We start from the raw sequence: 20,863 nt of genomic DNA, 5'->3' as shown, positions 1-20,863 counted from the left end.
TGAAAGTTTACTTTGTTGAAAGTGTGTGTTATGACTTTGAACTTTATTTACTCTTTATATACATGACTTCTAGTGCTTTGGGGAAAAAAAAAATCTTCCATTAATTGCATTCAAATCTACATACAAGTGCTAAGACCAGCAGGAACAAATACATAGCTGTGCTTATGTGGCACATTACAAATTTGGTGGGACAGACCAGATATCTGTACACCAGAAAACAGAGAGATAGAACAACTCTGTTTTGGATTATCATGGATAAACAGCATCTGAACATGAGCTGATAACATTCACACAGCTTTCCACTGTCCTATCTGAAATATCCCATTTTTGGTCCCTGCTGGCTCAGTCATGTTGATGTTGTACACTATTTAGTGAACAATTTTCCAGCATGGTGCTTGTTTCAGAACTGAAATAATGAGCTTTGTCATAGAGAGGATCTGTCTTGTTTGGGGTGTGTTTGTATGTGCATATCCCAAATGCTTTCTGTAATTACAGAATCAAGAGTGAATGCTACAGCAATGGTGTACTTGAATGTCTTTTGGTTTCTGTTGCTATAAAATGCTGTATTTTAGGAGCTTTGTGTTGCCTTGCCTAGGCTCGGGTAAAAAGGAAAATAAGCACTTTACAGTAATGGCTTCCCCCAATACCTTTTCTTGGTGCAACACCTTTCTCCCTACTAGGGCAACAGGACAAATCCCAGTTTCTGGGTGCCAGTACAAATGCTGGTTCCCTGGCTTATAGGAAGTATTTTTGCCAACAGATGAGGTGGTAGTCCCTGGCTACTTATAGCACTGTGATCCCTGTGGGTATTGCTGTCTTCTTCAGGGAAAATGCTTATTGATTACTGAATTGTTGCCTCTATCTTGCACTTAATTTTCAGTTCTTCAAAATGATTGTTTGTTCTCTATGTAGATGCCGCTCAACCTTACTAATGCAGTGGCAACAGCAAGACAGCTCTTGGCTTACACTGTTGAAGCAGCAAATTTTTCTGATAAGATGGATGTTATTTTTGTGGCTGAAATGATAGAGAAATTTGGACGATTCGCTGAAAAATATAAAGAGGTAACTGGATAATTTGCCATCACTTTAAAGATAATCAAAGTGTTTGTCCTTAAGTATTCTGAGCAGTGAAACCTTCTCAACATTAGATGCAGGCACTGAGTTAGTGGATTATCAGATTCTATTCCTTGTTTTCGTTTGTTTAGTAGGTCCCTGAAGTTGTTGACCTATGGTCACAGACTTCGCACTCGCGCTGAGATGATCCAGCATTCACTGGACCTGTAATGTGAGTAACACCTCTGGTCAGCACTGGAGCAGAGAGATAGGTAACAGTAAGTCTGGTTTTATTTAATATGGAGTGGGTCACACAGGTTTTCATTGGTGTGTTCTTATCTAATAAAAATACAGGTAATGAAAGCCTCAGAGAATCCTCTCAATAATGAATAAAACAAGACTTATGTTCTCCCCTCCCACCACGGTAGGCTGGCTTTATTCAGTATTGAGCTGTATCTCTACGGTTTTCAGTATCCCTCTATCTTGCAGGATATAAGACTTTAAAATAAAATCTTAGAGAATGCTCATTGTTGGGGAGAAAAATGCAAGTGGTTGTACCACTTGTGGGTGGGAACTCTCTGTTTCACTGCTGAACAGAGGTTATATTGATCTCACTGTACAGTGCATGTTGGGAAGTTGAAGACCACAATACCTCAATTTTAAATTTGTGCAAAAAAAAAAACCACAAAAAAAAAAAACCAAAAGAACTCAAAACAACTAAACAAAAAACAACAAACAAACAAAAACAAAGCCACAACCAAGTAAACAAACAAAAAAAAAAAAAACCAGACAAAACCCAACCAATTGGATTTTTTGGTGTATTTTGGAATTATGCAAGCAGTTAATTAAACAGCTGGTTTTGTACCCAGTTGAAAATAGAAACATGTTTTAGATTGCTGCATGATTTGTTACATGATAGAGATATTCTTGGCTGTGATTTGTTGGCTGTAGAGTGACACAATCTGGCATTACATTGCCATGTCTGAAGGTGTATAGATGATATGAAAAATTCTTAGGTAGTTTTGGTCTTAACTGGTTTGATTTGAAGTCAGCCTTTGCTGGTATATTCAAGGAACATGAATACCATTTAATGTAATTTTTAGTGTCTATAATAAGACTTAGTAGTTATTATTAGGGTATTGCTCTGCAAACTTTTTCTTGTTATTTTATTCACATATCATGTTACTGTTCTTTAATTTGTGTTACAGTGGATATTCTTTTAAGAGAAATGCTATAATTTATAAAATCTTAATAGCTTTTTCATGTCAGAAGCAGCGTACTGAAGACATGTTCAGAAAGTTCTTGGCAGATAGTCTTAAGTTAGAATAGAGTTGGCAAAAAAACTTGTCTGTACCTTGATAAGCTGGGGAAGAAATGTTTCATACTGTTAAAAAAAAAAAATATTACGCAACTTGAGTCTGGTGACTTCAGGATCTTAATACTGATACTTTATTGTAAACCCACCATTTGTTGATGTGTAAAACATGTTACCACTTTTAAGTCATATCATAATAAACATCTTTAATTAATTTAACTTTGATTTGTTCTTGAGAATTTAAAGGGCTACAACCTGCAAATGCTCTTTGAGGCTTTGTTAGCTGTTGAGAATGTTTACTGACTGTAGTTTCCGTCCTTACAAGAGGCAGTTCCTAAAACAGTAAATATTTTTATATTTAGTTCTTGCCTTTATTTTTAAAGATGTAAAAATCACAACAACTGACTATATTCTGTCCTTACTAGTAATATTCTGAAAAGAAACTGGTCTGGATGGCAAAAGAGTTGTCTTCCACACCCCACCCTGTTTCTCTTTAAGCAGAAAATCCCAGTCCCTAAATTTAGTCACTGTGAATTACATTTCAGTCAATTCAACTAGAAAATACATGCACCTTCTCTTTTGGTCCAGTATTTGCCACTGTTTCTTAAATGTCATGAAAATCCAGTGAAGGTCAGTGTTGCCAATGTAGGTGCTCATTAATTTTGGTGGAGTTGTGGACTAAATAAATTCCCTTTATAGTTTGTGTTTGTCTGTCATACAGAAGACAGGGTAGGAATTGTGGGCATAAACTTACAACAACATAATTGGTGGTTTGAAAGCAGCTCTGGTATCTACAGGTATTTGCTGTCTCATGTACAACCTGTGACCTAAAACAGGTCATGCAAAAATGAAGGCAAGTAAGGAAGCAGTAAAAGGCAGACATAGCAAAAGGAGGAAAAGCAGAAGGACTGGATCCTCATCTTTGCCTGTATTACTCTTTTCTTATCTTCCCCCAGACATGCAAACTGCTTTGTTGTTGATTTATAGTTTATTTTTTATTTTAATTTTATTTTAATAAATATAACGTCTAAAGTAGATTATAAGTAGTCCTTTTAAGTAATTATTACAGTAGAATATGGAGCATTACACTCTTTGCTTTTAATGAAATACTTTTATTTTTCACATTTTTGTTTTCTAAGTATAATATAAACAGACACATTGGCATAAAATTTTTCTTGAAAGAAGGTAAATGCTTGAGTCAAAAGGATTTCAATATCTCAATGTGACAAGCAGGTGATTGAAATAGGAACAACCAATTTCCTTTTGTTTTTTGTGCTGACAAGTCGCTTTGAATTTTCTGATAATGGTCTTACCTGATGAATGCTTTCAGAGATATAAAATAGTTTTATTTCTCTTCTCTGCTAGCTTGGTGATGTGATGGTGGACATAGCAAGTAACATTATGTTAGCTGATGAGCGTGTACTGTGGATGGCACAAAGGGAAGCCAAGGCTTGCACTAGAATTGTACTGTGTCTACAGAAAATTGCTATGTATCGGCTTGCAAATGGAGCTCAAGTTTATTCTACTGTAAGTATAAATTTATTTATTTAGAAGACATTTTGCTGCCTCTTGAGTTTCAATAGCTTTTTATTTTTCTTAATAGAGGTTGGCATTATCTGAAATGCCTACTATTTATGTAGGGAGAAGAGAAATACTCTGAACAGATTTATCTCTGCCAGATAAGCAGATAAACAGTTTTCTGGGTGATTTTTGTTTTGTTTTGTGAGAGTTTGTTTTTTTTTTTATTTTTGTTAAGGCAGAGAATCCTGTTTAAGATTACTATTATTATTCCTGTGATGTGTAAAGTTATTTAATGTTTGATTTTTTTTTTTCTTTTTTTGTTATCACAGTATTCTCCAAATATTGCTCTTGAGGCTTATGTAATAAAGGCTGCTGGTTTCACTGGAATGACATGCACCGTATTTCAGAAAGTGGCTACATCAGACCGTACAGGACTCAATGATTATGGGAGAAGAGATCCAGATGGAAATCTGGATAAACAATTAAGCTTTAAGTGCAACGTTTCAAATACACTGTCAAGTCTGGCTTTAAAGGTTGTATACTCATTGTTTCCCTACTGACTCTGGAAAACTATCTTAAATATGAGTCATTTGGAAAGCAAGCTTATATTATTTATTTCTAATGTTAAAGTAGCATTTTTACATAATCCAGAATGACTGTGACAACAGATAATTAAAGTGGCAAGGCATAATAGGGCTTGATTATAGAATATTTTTTAATGGACACAATTTCTAATGAGTAGGTGCGGCTTCCTTTATTAAAACTTACTAAGTTGAAAGATGCTTTCAGACCTTTTCATAAGTACGGAAATTGAAATGCTCCCTAGGTCATAATAGTATTTGGCTTTATTTTGCTGTGTATTCACCTTCATTACATATTAAATGAAATATTACCAGTCTCCTTAAATATCTGAAGTATTCTGCTCAGAGTGATGCTGTAAGTAGGTATGAAGTAGAAAATGAAACTAAAAGGTTAGTTTTATTTGAATGTGTGTGAGCGTATACACACACACATGCATATGTCTTTGTGGCTGGGTATAGAATGGAAACACTTCCTCATATTCTGTAAAGGTAATTTTTCAGTTACATTCCCTAACACACTGGCTTGCTTTTATCACTTAATTTGCTTGAATGTCACTGTAGGGTGTATATTTGAAATTATATTTATGTAATTCTGTGAAATTACATGCATGCTTCTCTACCATATAATTTATATACAAGTTGTCAAAACCTGTTTGTACACAGCATTTCATTTTGAATGGTACTAATGCACAGTTACAGCATTTCTCTTTGCTTGTCTTGGTTGCTGCTTTTAGTTGCCAGTAGTCTAATCTGGAAAACTGGTAATACTTTGCTGATGCTACAGAGAGTAAAGTTGAAGTTAATAAGTAAGATAACTGCAGAATTTTAATTTAATTTCTTTTTCTTTCTTAAAAATTGTTAAGACTTCAATAACCTGATTCAATAATTTTATCGTGGATTACTTGGAAGCATTGTCAGATAGGTTTGTCACAACACATAGTCTGCTAAACGCAGTTGGAGGAGTTGTTAGTTTAATCTCTGCAAAGAATTTCACTTTCTCTTAAAACTTAAAATCTGTTTATTTTTAGAACACAGTTGTAGAGGCTTCTATCCAGTTGCCAGCTTCCCTCTTCACCCAGAAGCAAAAAAGAGAAATCAGACCAGCAGATGAATCTGTCTACAAGCTTCAGCTTATTGCATTTCGCAATGGAAAGCTTTTTCCAGCAACAGGAAATTCCACAAATCTGGCTGACGATGGGAAACGTCGTACAGTTGTAACACCAGTTATTCTTACCAAGATAGGTTTGTTATTTGTTATTACTGTTTTATAATCTTTAAAATGTAGGAAACATTTTTGACCTCTTTGTTTCAGCTAGTGTAGATCTTATGAAAGATTTTTAGGATCTCACATGTTATGTGTTGAGAAATTTATCTGCAAATGCATTTCTTTTGTAACAGATGGTTTAAACGCAGCCAGTCACCACGTTCCTATAAATGTGACACTGCGGCGCATTGCACATGGAGCAGATGCTGTTCCAGCTCAGTGGGACTTTGATCTACTTAACGGACAAGGGGGATGGAAATCTGATGGTTGTCGCATTCTTCTGTCCGATGAAAATATTACCACCATTCAGTGCTACTCCCTCAGCAACTATGCTGTTTTAATGGTATGACAGTTAGAATTACATGTCTCTTTCTGGAACTTAAAAATATTCAAAATACAATTCTGGTTTTGTTTGTTTTTTTCCTTGAATTAAAGGAAATGAGCGTTCCCATGTTTCATTTTACAAAACTGGGCATAAGAAATGTTCAGTTTTTGCTTGCATTGATATAAATGTTGATGTAAGATGAGGTTTAAATAGAAATCTGTTAAAATGCACTTAATTGGTGAATATACTAGGCAGAAAAGAATTTTCAAATGAAAAGTACTGTATTGTAGGAAGACATTTTAATGAGCTACTTAATCAAATGGGCTTCTATGAACTTATCTAATAATGACAGTTTAAAAATAAAGTTGAAAAAGTTTAATCTAGCACAGAGAAGGTAGGGTTTTTTTTAAGTTGTTAGCTTTGTCTGGTGACAGGTGTTTTCCCAAGTATTTCTTTTTTCTGTGATCTATAAACAGAGATAGCTATTTCACTGCAAATTAGCTATTCATTCACTAGTGTAGAAGTCTGCTACCAGAAGACATCAATTGAAAAAGGAAAAAATCAACGTCAATAAAATGGTTAACCAGTTTTAAAATGTAGCAATAGTTAAAGAAGAAGGGAACAGGACACCTTCTTTTCGTGCCTGTCAGTTATGAAGCAGGGTTACTTCTCTCTCTGTTCCCAGAGCAATTCATTTCAGAATTTGGCCTGGGAAGCTTCCCTTTTTACAGATGGTGTCTGCTATCCTGCTTGTCAGTCATCAGCACAGATGCTAAATGATAAAATGTGATACCTAAAAATGGTGGGCTAGCAGGAAGCTGACTGAAATAGTAAGAGTTTTAGGAAATATTGAGAAGTGTTAATTTGGTATGGGGTTTGTTGTAGTTAATATGCTCTGTGTGGAATTAAATACATATTGTCATGTAATCGTGTGTGGAAGAAAGAGGATTCCTTTATGATGATCAGTGCATTAGAAGCTACTTTTTTGTTTTGTAACCCAAATTTTCAAAAATATTCATCTTAAGAGAATTAAATATTAGAATGCCAAAAAGCTAAGCATAAATAAATTTAAGATTTACATGACAAGCTTTAAAAAAGAAGGTACTGTTTTAAATTACTTCAAACTGTTATAATCCTATAGTTACTTTCTTTGATATTTTTTAAATATATAATCCTTTTCTGAAAAATAACAGCATTCGTTAAAATGCAGAATTAAACTTCATTTTTATGTGTAGTATGCATTAAAGAGATTATGTTTTAAGTTGGTCACATTTCTGTCCTCTGGAGGAAATAAAATCAAAAGCATATTCATTCTGCTGCTGTAAATGAGTACTTGTAAGTTAATAGATGGTAAGATTATATCAATATCTTATTATGAGTTATGTAAAGAACTATTGACAATCAGAAATCAAAAAAAAGGTAGAGGAAGGGGCAGCTTTCTTCCTTTTCTGTGGGTGGCTTTCATTCTATGCTTGCTAAAACTAGTATTCCTTAACTATTTAGCTGATTTCCAGAATAATTAGGCGGTCGGGGCTGGAGTAGAGGGGGTAGGTGGGGTAGAACAGCGTAATATTCATCCAGTAGATGTTTCTTGCACACAGTTAATACACTGCAAAAGCTCTAGATGTCATAAGTGGCTGCTGAAAAAGGTTTTCATAATGCCTGTCCATATAGTAATTAAAAAAGACTTAATAACTTAGTTCATTTATAAAATCTTACAATGTTATGAAAGTCTGGGTTCTGGTCCCAGGCTTATAAGAGATTCTTTTGGGTTCTGTTTTAGACATTTGGCTTTTAATTCAGCAGTTGTCATTAATGTCAGATACATGAACAGGAGAGACCTGAATGCAATACTGCATCATCCTGGCTGGATGGTGAATTAGTTAACCAGAGTTATGTCACTCTTTTTTTGGTCTACTTTACTTTAATGTCTATGTGTATAGAAAAAAGCAGGCTGTAATGTACTGACCTGTCTTCATATGTTTCAGAACCTAAGATAAAGTCTTGGCTCATGAGGAAACGGAATGCCTAGTTTTCTAATGTAGTGATTTGGGAAGATACAGTTGTAAAATTTTGTATTTATTTGCAAATTATTTTAACCACTGTTTAATAATAGAGGAGGTAACCAGGAGGCTCAGCTGAAGTCTCATTATTATAGGCTTGTAGCAGAGGAAAAAAAACAGTGCTGGTAGTCGAGAAGAGAGTTCTGCTAGTTGGCTGTAAATGCCCCAGTGTTGTTCTTAATGCCATCTCTGTTATTTTGCTGTCATTTTTTTTTTACTGAAATATTATGTAGGGTCAGTTTAGCTTAGAAATAGCATTATTAGTTCCCCTTACTCCTTTTCGTAGGTCAGATTAAAAATATGAGTGCAATCGGTAAGAATTCCATCGACTTAGTGGGTATTGAGTCAAGGCCTGTGCTAGCTAGGCTAGGCATACTGAGTTTTCTCAGGTGTTTCAGAAGATTATTGTAAATCTTGGGATTTTGTAGATCTTGTTCTCAAAGTTCACACCAATACATGTATCACATCTTGTTATCTGTCACCAATCTGGAAGCGGCAGTCGAAATACTATAAAGGCCCACAAGGATACTGGAGAGGGACTGTAGCAATAGGACAAGGGGCAGTAGGTTTAAACTTAAACAGGGGAAGTTTAACTTGGATATAAGGAAGAAGTTCTTTACTGTGAGGGACTGGAACAGGTTGCCCAAAGTGTTAAATGCTCCATCCCTGGCAGTGTTCAAGGCCAGGTCGGACAGAGCCTTGGGTGACATGGTTTAGTGTGAGGGGTCCCTGCCTATGGCAGGGGGTTGGAACTAGGTGATCTTAAGGTCCTTTCAAACCCAAACCATTCCATGATTCTGTAAGTTGCTGTTCTTCAATACTCACTGACTGTGTGGCAATATATTTGCTTATGCTTGTAACAGCAGTGAGTTCCTAAGAATCTCTGGCTGGATATCAACCAACCTAAGGGTAGTGTTGAAATCATATGACACTGGCTGCATGAGGCATAATATCTTATGATCCTTCCCAAAGTGTTTTTTCCAGGTGCCAAAGAAAACCAAGTATATAAAACTCAAACTGACGATCTGATTAAATTAGTTTGAAATGAGGTTGGTGAGTTAGTTAGGAATAACAAATTTATATTCTGATGAAAGAACAATTGAAGGAGTGGTGAAGAGACTGCTGACTCTAATTTAATTATAAGCCTTGATTCAAGAACTCTTCTTCTGTCCATGAAATTAGATTACCCATCCTAAACCATAACAACAGATTTTACATCACTGTGCTTTTTCTCAAACCAAACTGAGGCTTCCTCCTAATTTTCTATCTTCCTTTGCCAAATTTGTTCTCCTTTCCACCTGCACGCTTTTGAACTTTGCCAGCTCTAGAGGTTTTAGAGTGACTTACTCAGAATTATAGGTGAGAGAAGTTTCTGTATCCTGTCTGTTCTGAAAAATTATTTTTCATAAACCAGATTTGCCTAAGATCAGGGTTAGACCTCATAGCAGCCTTCCAGTATCTGAAGGGGGTCTACCAAGGATGTTGGAGAGGGACTCTTCATTAGGGACTGTAGTTATAGGACAAGGGGGTAACGGGTTCAAACTTAAACAGGGGAAGTTCAAGTTAGATATAAAGAAGAAATTCTTTACTGTGAAGGTGGTGAGGCACTGGAATGGGTTGCCCAAAGAAGTAATAAATGTTCCATCCCTGGCAGTGTTCAACACCAGGTTGGACAGAGCCTTGGGTGACATGGTCTAGTGCAAGGTGTCCCTGCCTATGGCAGGGGGGTTGGAACTGAATGATCGTAAGGTCCTTTGCAACCCTAACTGTTCTGTGATCAGTGGTAAAGCCTTTTTTGTGCTGGAATGGACTGAAGGGTGTTTTTCTGTTTCTCTGTTTACTTCCCAGTGTCCATTACCATTATGGAAATGGAACTCTAGTAAATTGAAATTGCATCCAAACAGAATTCTGGTTTTTTTTGCTCTTGTTGTTAGTAAATGAAAAAGTCACCTCTTAGATGTTTGAAACACTTACATGCATTAACAGTCCAAGGTTGCATTTCATGCTTATTCCTTGAGTAATATTTTGATGAGTGGCTTCAGAAAACTTGAACTATGCTAAAGAGCTGTTGAATTCTATTTGCATTATCAGCTGTCTGTTCTGGTCAAACAGTAATCATAAAATAACAGTCTGGTAGGAGCATGTGGCTATCGTTTTGTCCAGTTACCTGCTCAAAGTTTGATCACCTTCAAAGACAAATCATATTGCATCATATTTCACCTAAAAGGTTCCTGTTACTACTTGTGTTTCCTCTGCCATTCCCCTGCCCTCAGAAGAAGAATAGATATGGTGAAGTAATATTAATTTTGTTGTTGTTGTTGTCAGGACTTGACGGGAGCTGAATTATATACGCAGCCAGCTGATCTTCTGCATCCAGTAATTTATGCCACTGCCATGGTTTTGCTAATGTGTCTGTTGATGATCATAGTCAGTTACATATACCATCACAGGTATGAATGAAAACTTAACTGAAAAATTAGTTTCATGCATACTTTTTCTTTTTGATAGAAACGTGATACGGTAATCTGCATTTGGTTGAGGTTTTTCCCTACAAAATTTGTTGATGCAAAAGTTAAGCAAGGAGCCATTTCATCTGTTCTTGAGTTTGATAGTTTACCTCTCATAACCATGTATCTCTTTTTAATATTTTTAACTATGTATCTCACTTTTGCTTCGGGATGAAAGAAGAGACCACTCAAGAATGTTGGTAGAATTTAACAAAGTCTTCATTTGTTCAACTTTACACTTTTGTTGATGTGAAAGCTTGAAGGCTAAATCGGGTCTTAAATAGTTGTGTAAAGCTAGTTAATAGGAGGTTGTTATAATTTCTTGTGATGAAGACCAGATTCTATTTGATTACGAAGTGTGTGGTAGTCAAACGATCATTCATAGTAATTACAGCTTATTTATCTCAAGTGTATCTTGCTAGTTTATGAAAGACAATAATGTAGCTGTGTTTTACTTTGTCTAACTTGTTCCTTTTAACAGTGTGATCAGGATCAGTGTGAAAAGCTGGCATATGCTAGTTAACCTGAGCTTTCATATTTTCCTAACATGTGTGATGTTTATTGGAGGCATAACTCAGACCAGGAATGCCAGCATTTGCCAAGCAGTAAGTAAACATGCAAACAATTGAAAAAATCGGTTGTCGGTCTCATACTTCTACATATATATACACCCCTTCTTCTGCCTGCAGAGCAGTACAGTACAGGCATATTATCACAAGGTAAAATTTTAGACAAAAAATAGGGTTTTTTTTAAGATTTCCTCTGTATTTTCAATCAGCCATGGAGGTAAAACTAGTTTCTTACTTGAAAACTGGAATTTTTTTTTGCCTAAAATGCTGTCACAAAAAACAAGTTTTACTGATTAGTTTTATTTTTGAGATTAACTTACTTTGAAATTATCATATATAGGCCTTTATGTGGTCTTTACTGACTATGTGAAAACTGATTTCCACAGGTATTAAAGTAATTACTTCCAGTTGCTTGGTATTGTACCCTAAAGGGAGGGAGAGAGAAGTATTTAAAGTCAGAGACCCATGCTTTCACTAGACAAACATCACTAGCTTTATAAAGACTCATCTTTTATAGTGACTTGTTCTTCTAAGATTTGGCCATCTTTAATTCATTTGTAGTGTTTCAGTATAATGACAGTTCTCACTTCGGAATGATATGATAATGTTTGGTTTGGTTTGGTTTTGGTTTTTTTCATCCAGTGATTCATAGGAGTTTCTAATCCCTCACCATAATACTTTTAATAATAATAATAATAATAATAATAATAATAATGCTTTTTGAGTTTGGTTTGGTTTGGGGTTTTTTTTTCCTTCTTTTTGTTATTAAGTTTTCCTTCCACTACAGGCAGCTGCAGCTATGTAGCCTTATCAGACTCAGCTGATATGAAGATGGGTTTGTAAAGCATACTTTATTTTTCACAATGAATTGGCATTTAGAACAGTCACAATAAGGGATTTTTTCTTACCTTGAAATGAGCTTTTGAAAATTCAGGCTTTATGTGAGTTGCACATTAAATGATTAATTTTTAACTTATTAAGGACATGTTTGGGCATTCATTTACATTTTTTTCTCAGGTTGGGATAATTCTTCATTATTCCACTCTTGCGACAGTACTGTGGTTGGGAGTGACTTCTCGTAATATTTACAAGCAAGTAACCAAAAAAACAAAAAGATGTCAAGATCCTGATGAGCCACCTCCTCCACCCAGACCAATGCTGAGGTGGGACTGTTTCTGCAACTCATTATTTCCCAGGTTGCTGAGCTTATATTCTGACCAGAGAATGTAACAGGTCATTGCTTCCTTTTACTTCCAGAAGTTCCATAAAGTTCCTTCTAGATTTTTCTGTTCCTCAGCATTGTGTTAAAGAGGATGAGGTGAAGGACAGTTGGTCTTAGACTATTGCTGTTACGGTGCTGTGTGTCTGATTTGTAAAATAAGAAATTGGTAGCTTTTTGGCATCATAAGTGGGGCTTTGATTAGCACTTCCCATGAAATTATCAGAGATAGCAACACTTCCCACGAAATTATTAGAGAAAAAAGAATGCGTAGAACTGCTGTCACACAATTAACAATAAACACTGCAATTTAAGTAAATGAAGTTTAATATGTTTTCAAAGGATTCCTTACAAATAATTTGAAAAATAGGTGTCACTTTTTATCAAATGAAAATAGTGTTCTTCATGAACCATTCCTCTTAGAAATTTTACTTCTGAAATCACCAAAATAGGACAAACTCATGATCTGTGATATTCATCCTAGGTAAAGTATTTTTGATAGAGAAGAGTAGCATACATTGTTCATGTAGCTTAGTGAGACTCTGGGTGTTAATTAAAAACTGCTAAGCTGGAATCCTCCACAAGGTGGCAGAAGGCGATTAACTTTGGTTAGTTATAGGCAAATACGTAGAAAGCTTGATTTCCATGTAGAGAGACTGCAGAAAATCAAAAATGCTTTTCTGAATATCATAAAATTTGCATTATTACATATAAGCATATAGAAATATTTAATTGGTAGGTTAAAAGGTAGAAGGTTAATATTCATACAACATTTAAGTATTTTTTGCTTTCCTTAATTTTTACTGGGTTTTTTTTAAGGAAAAGTCATAGAATCATAAAATACTTAGGGTTGAAAAGGACCTTAAGATCATCTAGTTCCAACCCCCCTGCCATGGGCAGGGACACCTCACACTAAACCATGCCACCCAAGGTCTCATCCAACCTGGCCTTGAACACCGCCAAGGATGGAGCATTCACAACCTCCCTGGGCAACCCATTCCAGTGCCTCACCACCCTCTCAGTAAAGAACTTCTTCCTTATATCCAATCTAAACCTCCCCTGTTTAAGTTTGAACCCGTTACCCCTTGTCTGTCACTACAGTCCCTGATGAATAGTCCATCCCCAGCATCCTTGTAGGCCCCCTTCAGATACTGGAAGACTGCTATGAGGTCTCCACTCAGCCTTCTCTTCTCCAGGCTCAACAGCCCCAACTTTCTCAGCCTGTCTTCATATGGGAGGTACTCCAGTCCCCTGATCATCCTCGTGGCCCTCCTCTGGACTTGTTCCAACAGTTCCATGTCCTTTTTATGTTGAGGACACCAGAACTGCACACAATACTCCAAGTGAGGTCTCACGAGAGCAGAGTAGAGGGGCAGGATCACCTCCTTCGACCTGCTGGTCATGCTCTTCTTGATGCAGCCCAGGATAAGGTTGGCTTTTTGGGCTGCGAGTGCACACTGCCGGCTCATGTTCATTTTTTCATCAACCAACACCCCCAAGTCTTTCTCTGCAGGGCTGCTCTGAATCTCTTCTTTGCCCAACCTGTAGCTGTGCCTGGGATTGCTGCGACCCAGGTGTAGGACCTTGCACTTGGCATGGTTAAACTTCATAAGGTTGGCATCAGCCCACCTCACAAGCGTGTCGAGGTCCCTCTGGATGGCATCCCTTCCCTCCAGCGTATCAACCGAACCACACAGCTTGGTGTCATTGGCAAACTTGCTGAGGGCGCACTCAATCCCATTGTCCATGTCACCCATAAAGATGTTGAACTCCCAACACTGATCACTGAGGGACTCCACTCATTACTGGTCTCCAGCCAGACATCGAGCCATTGACCACAGCTCTCTGCGTGCGGCCATCCAGCCAGTTCTTTATCCACCGAGTGGTCCACCCATCAAGTTGATGTCTCTCCAATTTAGAGACAAGATTGTCATGTGGGACAGTGTCGAACGCTTTGCACAAGTCCAGGTAGATGACGTCAACTGCTCTGCCCCTGTCCATCAGTTCCATAGCCCCATCATAGAAGGCCACCAAATTGGTCAGGCAGGATTTCACCTTAGTGAAGCTATGCTGGCTGTCACCAACCACCTCCTTGTTTTTCATGTGCCTTAGCATGCCTTCCAGGAGAATCTGCTCCAAGATTTTGCCAGGCACAGAGGTTAGGCTGACTGGTCTGTAATTCCCCGGGTCATCCATTTTCCCTTTCTTGAAAATGGGGGTTATATTTCCCTTTTTCCAGTCGCTGGGAGCTTCACCTGACCGCCATGATTTTTCAAATATGATGGCCAGTGGCTTAGCAACTTCATTTGCCAGGTCCTTTAAGACCCGAGGCTGGATTTCATCAGGTTCCATGGACTTGTGTATGTTTAGGTTTTTAAGATGGTCTTAAACCAGATCCTCTCGTACAGTGGGCCTTTAGGAAATGTTACAGTAATTACCAGCCTCACAGGCTCAGCTCTGCATAGACATAAACATGTTCATACCATTTCAGATCCAGACACCTCATCTGTGACAATGGCAGTGATCCTTAAGACAAGTATCCAATCTCAGCAACCAGGCTTCATATACTTACTTATACGTATAGATTTTTCTGTGTGCAACTTCTTTCAGATCAGGGATTTCCACAGTCAGAGTGATGTGTGATGTTTTTGCATGGAACAGCAATAGCAGGATTATTTTTGTTTGGTTTGGGGTTTTTTAAATTCAATTGTCTTTTAAATTTATGATCAAAACAAAATTATCTGTGGTGACATAAAACAAAGTTTTGTGCAAGAACTGGTCACCCACTGTTATCAGGTCTCATATTTCTTGAACTTGGAGGGACAAAACAACCGATTCTCTGTTGCCTCCATACTGCTTATATTCCTCGTCTATGTGCCTTTTCAGAATTACAGAAGGTCTTTTGGACCATTAAAAATAAAAGCCTTGATCAATGTGTGTAAGTACACATTTTTCTACTTAGGTGTCATATGTAAATTATTCTGCTTTGTGGTTTTGGGGTTTGAAGAAGTCCACCTTGCAGGTGGTAGGTAAGCATGATCTTTACACTGATCTTCAGTTTCTGTAGATATTTTCTGAAGGTGCACTTCATACCTGTTAGCTTCCTTCCACTCTAGGCTAGATAAGCTTTTTTTCTTTATTTTGGGAAATAAGACAGTTTTGGTGGTGGTGATTATAGTCATTCAGTGTTGACAGAACTTTGTCACAGGTCACAAACAAGGTGGAAGAAGACTGAAATGGGTCTGGTTTTCTTCTGAAAGCTGCTATGGACATTAAAGGGGAATTTCTGTGGCTCACTGTAGCCAAGTGGAGAAGATAGTCCAACAGTTGGCACCAGCTGGAATTTCTTAACTGGGAAAAATCTATGCCAACTAAATATTTTGTGTTGCCTTGCCATGCCAGGCAAGAGAGTGTAAAAATAACCTGAGGTCCTCAGATGCCAATCACAAGAAGTAAATGGAGTTTGTCATGCAAAAATGGCATTTGTTCAACGGACCCCAAACAGGACAAAAGGAAACAGTGTCAATTTTTCTTTTACGTAAAAGAACTGCTTTGCAAATTATCTTACTGAAGATCTTAATAAGGGGGTACTTCATGTAAAGCATGAAATAAAATAAAAATATGAATATTTGTATTACTATAATAAAAATACTGGGTGAATGTTCTACTTAGGAACACATTTTGCTATTTAATGGTTTGTTACCAGCGTAACACCTCTTGTGTACCCATGTCATTGGATTTGTTTTTCTCTTTTTGATCTAATTTAAAGGAAAGTTTTAGTTCACACAGCACTCTACCCCCAAGTTCATAGTATTACTGTATATCCTTTAGCATAGGATCATAGAATCACACAGTAGTTTGGGTTGGAAAGGACCTTAAACATCATCTAGTTCCAACCCCTTGCCATGGGCAGGGACACCTTCCACTAGACCAGGTTTGCTCAAAGTCCCATCCAGCCTGACCTTGCAGCATGTCTTGTGTATGTTTTTTGGTTACTATTCTGTCCATAGAACTTCTTGTTGCTTAATAATTTTGGGTTGTAATTTGGGACTCTTAGAAATTGCTGAAGGCTTAAACTCAACAACACACAATTGCATAGGTTTTGTTTTTTCTCTTTGGTTTGTTTTTTGGGTTTGTTTTTTTTTTTGGTGTTGGTACTTGGTGTCTTGGTTTGGTCCAAGACCAGTTGTAAACGTGTTCCTTCAATACAGCAACCTGAACTACAGCTGCAAGCAATCCATATTGCTTCACTCTCCCACCAGTAACAACTTGCCTTGTGTAGAACCACCTTCACCTGTCAATGTTTGAGTAGCAGTGCATCATTGAGGCAATGATTTAGTTCTTTCTAGTGAAAGAGAAGTAGAGTAAAATCTGCCACAAAGATCTGTTTCACTTGATCAGGTCCTGATTGCTGCATCAAGATACGGAATAAACAAATCACGGTATTTGATCTTGGTAGGATTCAGCAACTGAGTAATGCATTTAGTGTACCTAGACTTCTAAGAAAAAGGATTTATGTGACTGTTGTTTTGTGTCTCAAAGGGGACAGTAGTAACTCCTGGTGAATGATCTGGAACACACTGGAAAGGTCCATGATCATAGGAATAGGTGTGTGTCTCCTAATGATAAAATAAACTATGAATCTGTATGTCACAGTAGTAGGTTTTACTGCATGTTCTGATCTGAATATGGGCTGGATTAGCGTAAGATCCAGGACAGAGTGCCATTAATTGGAGCAATAATCAATAATTGTTGATCTGCCACTAATGAATTCAATGTGAATTCATAGAAATTGGAATGAAAAGTAAGGTATTCTAATAACAAATGCCCTCGTGCTTGTGAAGGCAGTTTTCATTAACACCACCACAGGGAAGCAGGAGGTATATGCTTTGAGATTACAGGGTCTGTTAAAACCAAATAAATAAGACCACCACCAACACCTCCACCCCAAAAAACCTCAAGGTGCAAGGGTTCTTGCAGCTGATCTTCTGAACATAGTGTCCATAATATGGGCAAGTTATCTCTGGAACAAGAGATTGCTATTTTCCTTCTAAGTTTCCATATTTTCTTCCAGCAGTTTACAACTTCGGACTGCCAACTTTTGCTTCTTCCTTCTAACTGTGTGTACCTCTGTTTAGTGCCAGCGAGGGAGGTGAGAGAGAGGTGGTTTACCAGGGGAGGAAGGAATTGTAGTGAGGAAGGCTTAGGAAAAAAATCATATTGCTGAAGCCCAAACCTGTTTATTTTCTCAAAGAACTTGATGAGTTTCAGAATCCTGGAAAGTTCTCATTCATGCTGAATAAATTCCATTGCCATTAAGCAGTCTCTAATATACTGACTTCTACTTTTTAGGTTTTACCTTATTGGTGGAGGGATCCCTATCATAGTCTGTGGAATAACAGCAGCAGCAAACATCCGAAATTATGGCAGCAGACCTAATGCTCCTTAGTAAGTACCGTATAACTGGGAGCTCTGTCATAAGATTTCATGGGTTTGTTTTTCTGAGTGCTTGTTGCCATTAATCCTGATTCTTCCAGAAAATGTAACACAGGCAAGACCATTTCAAAGTACCATTATGAACTGATAAAGCATAAATGACTTCTGATAAGATGTCAATTTTGATTCTTTGGTTTGTTTCTTTTCCAGTTGCTGGATGACGTGGGAGCCTAGCTTAGGAGCATTTTATGGACCAGCTAGCTTTATAATTTTTATAAACTGTATGTATTTTCTGAGCATATTCATACAACTAAAACGTCACCCTGAACGTAAATACGAACTTAAGGAACCTGTTGAGGAGCAGCAGCGTCTGGCCACCAGTGAACATGGAGAACTGGCTCATCAAGATTCACTGTCGGTGTCACTAGTTTCCACATCCGCTTTGGAGAATGAGCACAGTTTTCAGTCACAGCTGCTGGGAGTAGGCCTTACTTTGCTTTTATATGTTGCTCTGTGGATCTTTGGAGCTATGTCAGTTTCCCTGTATTATCCCATGGACCTGATCTTCAGCTGTTTTTTTGGTGCAACATGCTTAAGCTTCAGTGCCTTCCTTATGGTGCACCATTGCATTAACAGAGAAGATGTCAGGCATGCTTGGATAACGACTTGCTGCCCTGGAAGAAGTACATATTCAGTGCAAGTAAATGTGCAGCCATCCAGTTCCAGTGGAACCAATGGAGAAGCCCCTAAGTGCACTAACAGTAGTGCAGAATCTTCATGCACAAATAAAAGTGCATCAAGCCTAAAAAATTCTTCTCAAGGTTGTAAACTAACTAACTTGCAAGCTGCAGCAGCTCAATGCCACCCTACTTCCCTGCCGTTGAACACAGGTCCTCAGCTTGATAATAGCCTCACTGAACATTCAGTGGATAATGATATCAAAATGCATGTAGCTCCCTTAGATGTACAGTTCCGGACAAACGGACACCAAAGTCGGCACCATAAGAACAGAAGCAAGGGGCATCGTGCTAGCAGGCTTGCCGTGTTGAGGGAATACGCATATGATGTTCCCACAAGTGTGGAAGGAAGTGTGCAAAATGGCTTACCTAAAAGTCGACAAAGCAACATTGAAGGGCATTCAAAGAGCCGAAGAGCCTACTTGGCATATAGAGAACGTCAGTATAACCAGTCCCAACAAGACAGCAGTGATGCTTGCAGTACGCTTCCAAAAAGTAGCAGAAACACTGAAAAAGCAATAGCTACCAACAACAAAAAAGATATTCTAAGGAAACCCATAGCGGTTGAACTTGAAAACCAACAAAAATCTTACGGCTTAAATTTAGCCATTCAGAATGGACCACTTAAAAACAGTGGACAGGATGGACCCTTGCTCACTGCAGACGGTACTGGCAATATTAGAACTGGGTTATGGAAACACGAAACTACTGTGTAGTGGCATAATTCATTGAGGCATGAATCCAAACGAACTGTGATTACACATTCCTTAAAGCTATTAACACTTTTGAAGACTGTTTACAAACTGTAGGTACTTTATGCAGGGAGGGAACAAAGATAATCTGCCAAGCAAGAGATTGTATGCTTTATTATCTTTGCTGTTTTTACACAGATGAACTCTTGGTATTTTGTGACATTTTTTTGGAAGCATCAGTCTTGAGGGATGAAGAACACAACAACTTTGTACATTTTTATTTTTTACCTGTAACCCTGCAGATGTGTCCACAACACATTTCAAATTTGTATTTAAACATATAATAAATAGTATTTTCCCCAGCAGCCCAGTGTTTCACTTATTTATTGGGGTTTTGAGGATTATTGCACTGAAGCATCATCTTGATCTTATTATTTCAGTGTTTGAAACTTAGGAGTTTTAGTTACTAAAGAAAATACTTGGTGACTGAAAAAGGCAATGGAAATAGCTCAATTACCTGCATAAGGCCTAGAATTTTTTGGAAATGAAGCAACGTTTTAAAGATATTTTTAATATACAAGTAATTTGTTAATGCCAAAATAATTGTTTGCTACTTGTTTCATAAGTTACTTATATTTTCAGATGGCTGCAGCTTATTTTAATGCACATGTACAGAGTTTCAGTTTACTTCGTAATGGTTTTGGAATAATACTCTATTTTGCCCTCATAATTGATCTGCCTGTGATGTTTTTGTTAATTTGTTTTAATTCATAATTGAGAAGATGATGAATGTTCACAGAAAATAGGTGTTAATTTGCAAAGGTCATCAGTAATGACCAGTAAACACTCAGTTGTAATGGTGAGGAAGAATAATAGCACAGGTGTTTTGGTAGGTGGTAATGAGTTAATCTGTTAGTAGGATCAGTGTGCAAAATCAAGGGCTTCAGGTTCAGCATCCCTGTACAAGCCGACCCTTGTGGAGTGTTTTGAGTTGCAAGTTCACTTTTACTCACCTGTATGTGACAACTTGGAGAATAATCTTTTCCCATACTATACAGTGTCTGTGTCAAAGCAGTTCCAGTAGCAGAGCTATGTTAATAAGGTTAGCAGTTTTTAAAAACATGTGAATCCCAGCGTTGGGAATAACTAAAACATGTAATGTTTAAATTATCATAAATCTTGAAAAGTAAAAGTTGTAGTTTAAACACAAATTTATAATGTAGTATAATTACAAAAATTAGTGTCAAGGTCAAAAATTTTCATGTAAAATGAAATATTGCAGAATTATTTTTTAAATTACAAGTATAGTTTTCTATACTTGTTGACACCTTAATGTAAGCAAGATAATATTTTGTGTCATCCTGCTGCAGTGACAAATTTGAGGTAGTAGTTGCAGGGAAATGCTTTGTCTGCTTCTGGTACTGATTCCTGTCTTGATAAAACCATATGTATTAAATAGCAAAAAATATTTCTGTATAGTCTAATACTGATAACTTTTAAGCAACAAGTGGAGTTGGATTGTATATACCTGGCTCCCTGGTTACTTCTTTTAGACTTGTCACTGTTGGATATTTTAGTTAA

The 20,863-nt window shown here is 37.2% G+C and overlaps 1 protein-coding gene across 1 annotated transcript in view; it reads left to right on the top strand.

The window, feature by feature from the left end:
- Positions 1-19,306, top strand: part of ADGRA3 (adhesion G protein-coupled receptor A3) — a gene marked incomplete at both ends in the record, with an annotated part of 61,205 nt that extends 41,899 nt beyond the window's left edge. Inside the window, 10 exons of the mRNA XM_080639145.1 lie at positions 913-1,062; positions 3,734-3,895; positions 4,219-4,422; positions 5,499-5,712; positions 5,869-6,077; positions 10,448-10,572; positions 11,111-11,234; positions 12,216-12,361; positions 17,770-17,865; positions 18,064-19,306. Of these exons, the coding sequence (XP_080495271.1) occupies positions 913-1,062; positions 3,734-3,895; positions 4,219-4,422; positions 5,499-5,712; positions 5,869-6,077; positions 10,448-10,572; positions 11,111-11,234; positions 12,216-12,361; positions 17,770-17,865; positions 18,064-19,306 (2,673 nt within the window). The remainder of the gene's footprint in view (positions 1-912; positions 1,063-3,733; positions 3,896-4,218; positions 4,423-5,498; positions 5,713-5,868; positions 6,078-10,447; positions 10,573-11,110; positions 11,235-12,215; positions 12,362-17,769; positions 17,866-18,063) is intronic.
- Positions 19,307-20,863: the final 1,557 nt, after the last annotated feature.

The sequence above is a fragment of the Psittacula echo genome, assembly GCF_963264785.1.
Source record: "Psittacula echo genome assembly, chromosome: 1".
Lineage (NCBI taxonomy): Eukaryota > Metazoa > Chordata > Aves > Psittaciformes > Psittacidae > Psittacula > Psittacula echo.
This window is presented reverse-complemented; position numbering and strand designations above follow the sequence as displayed.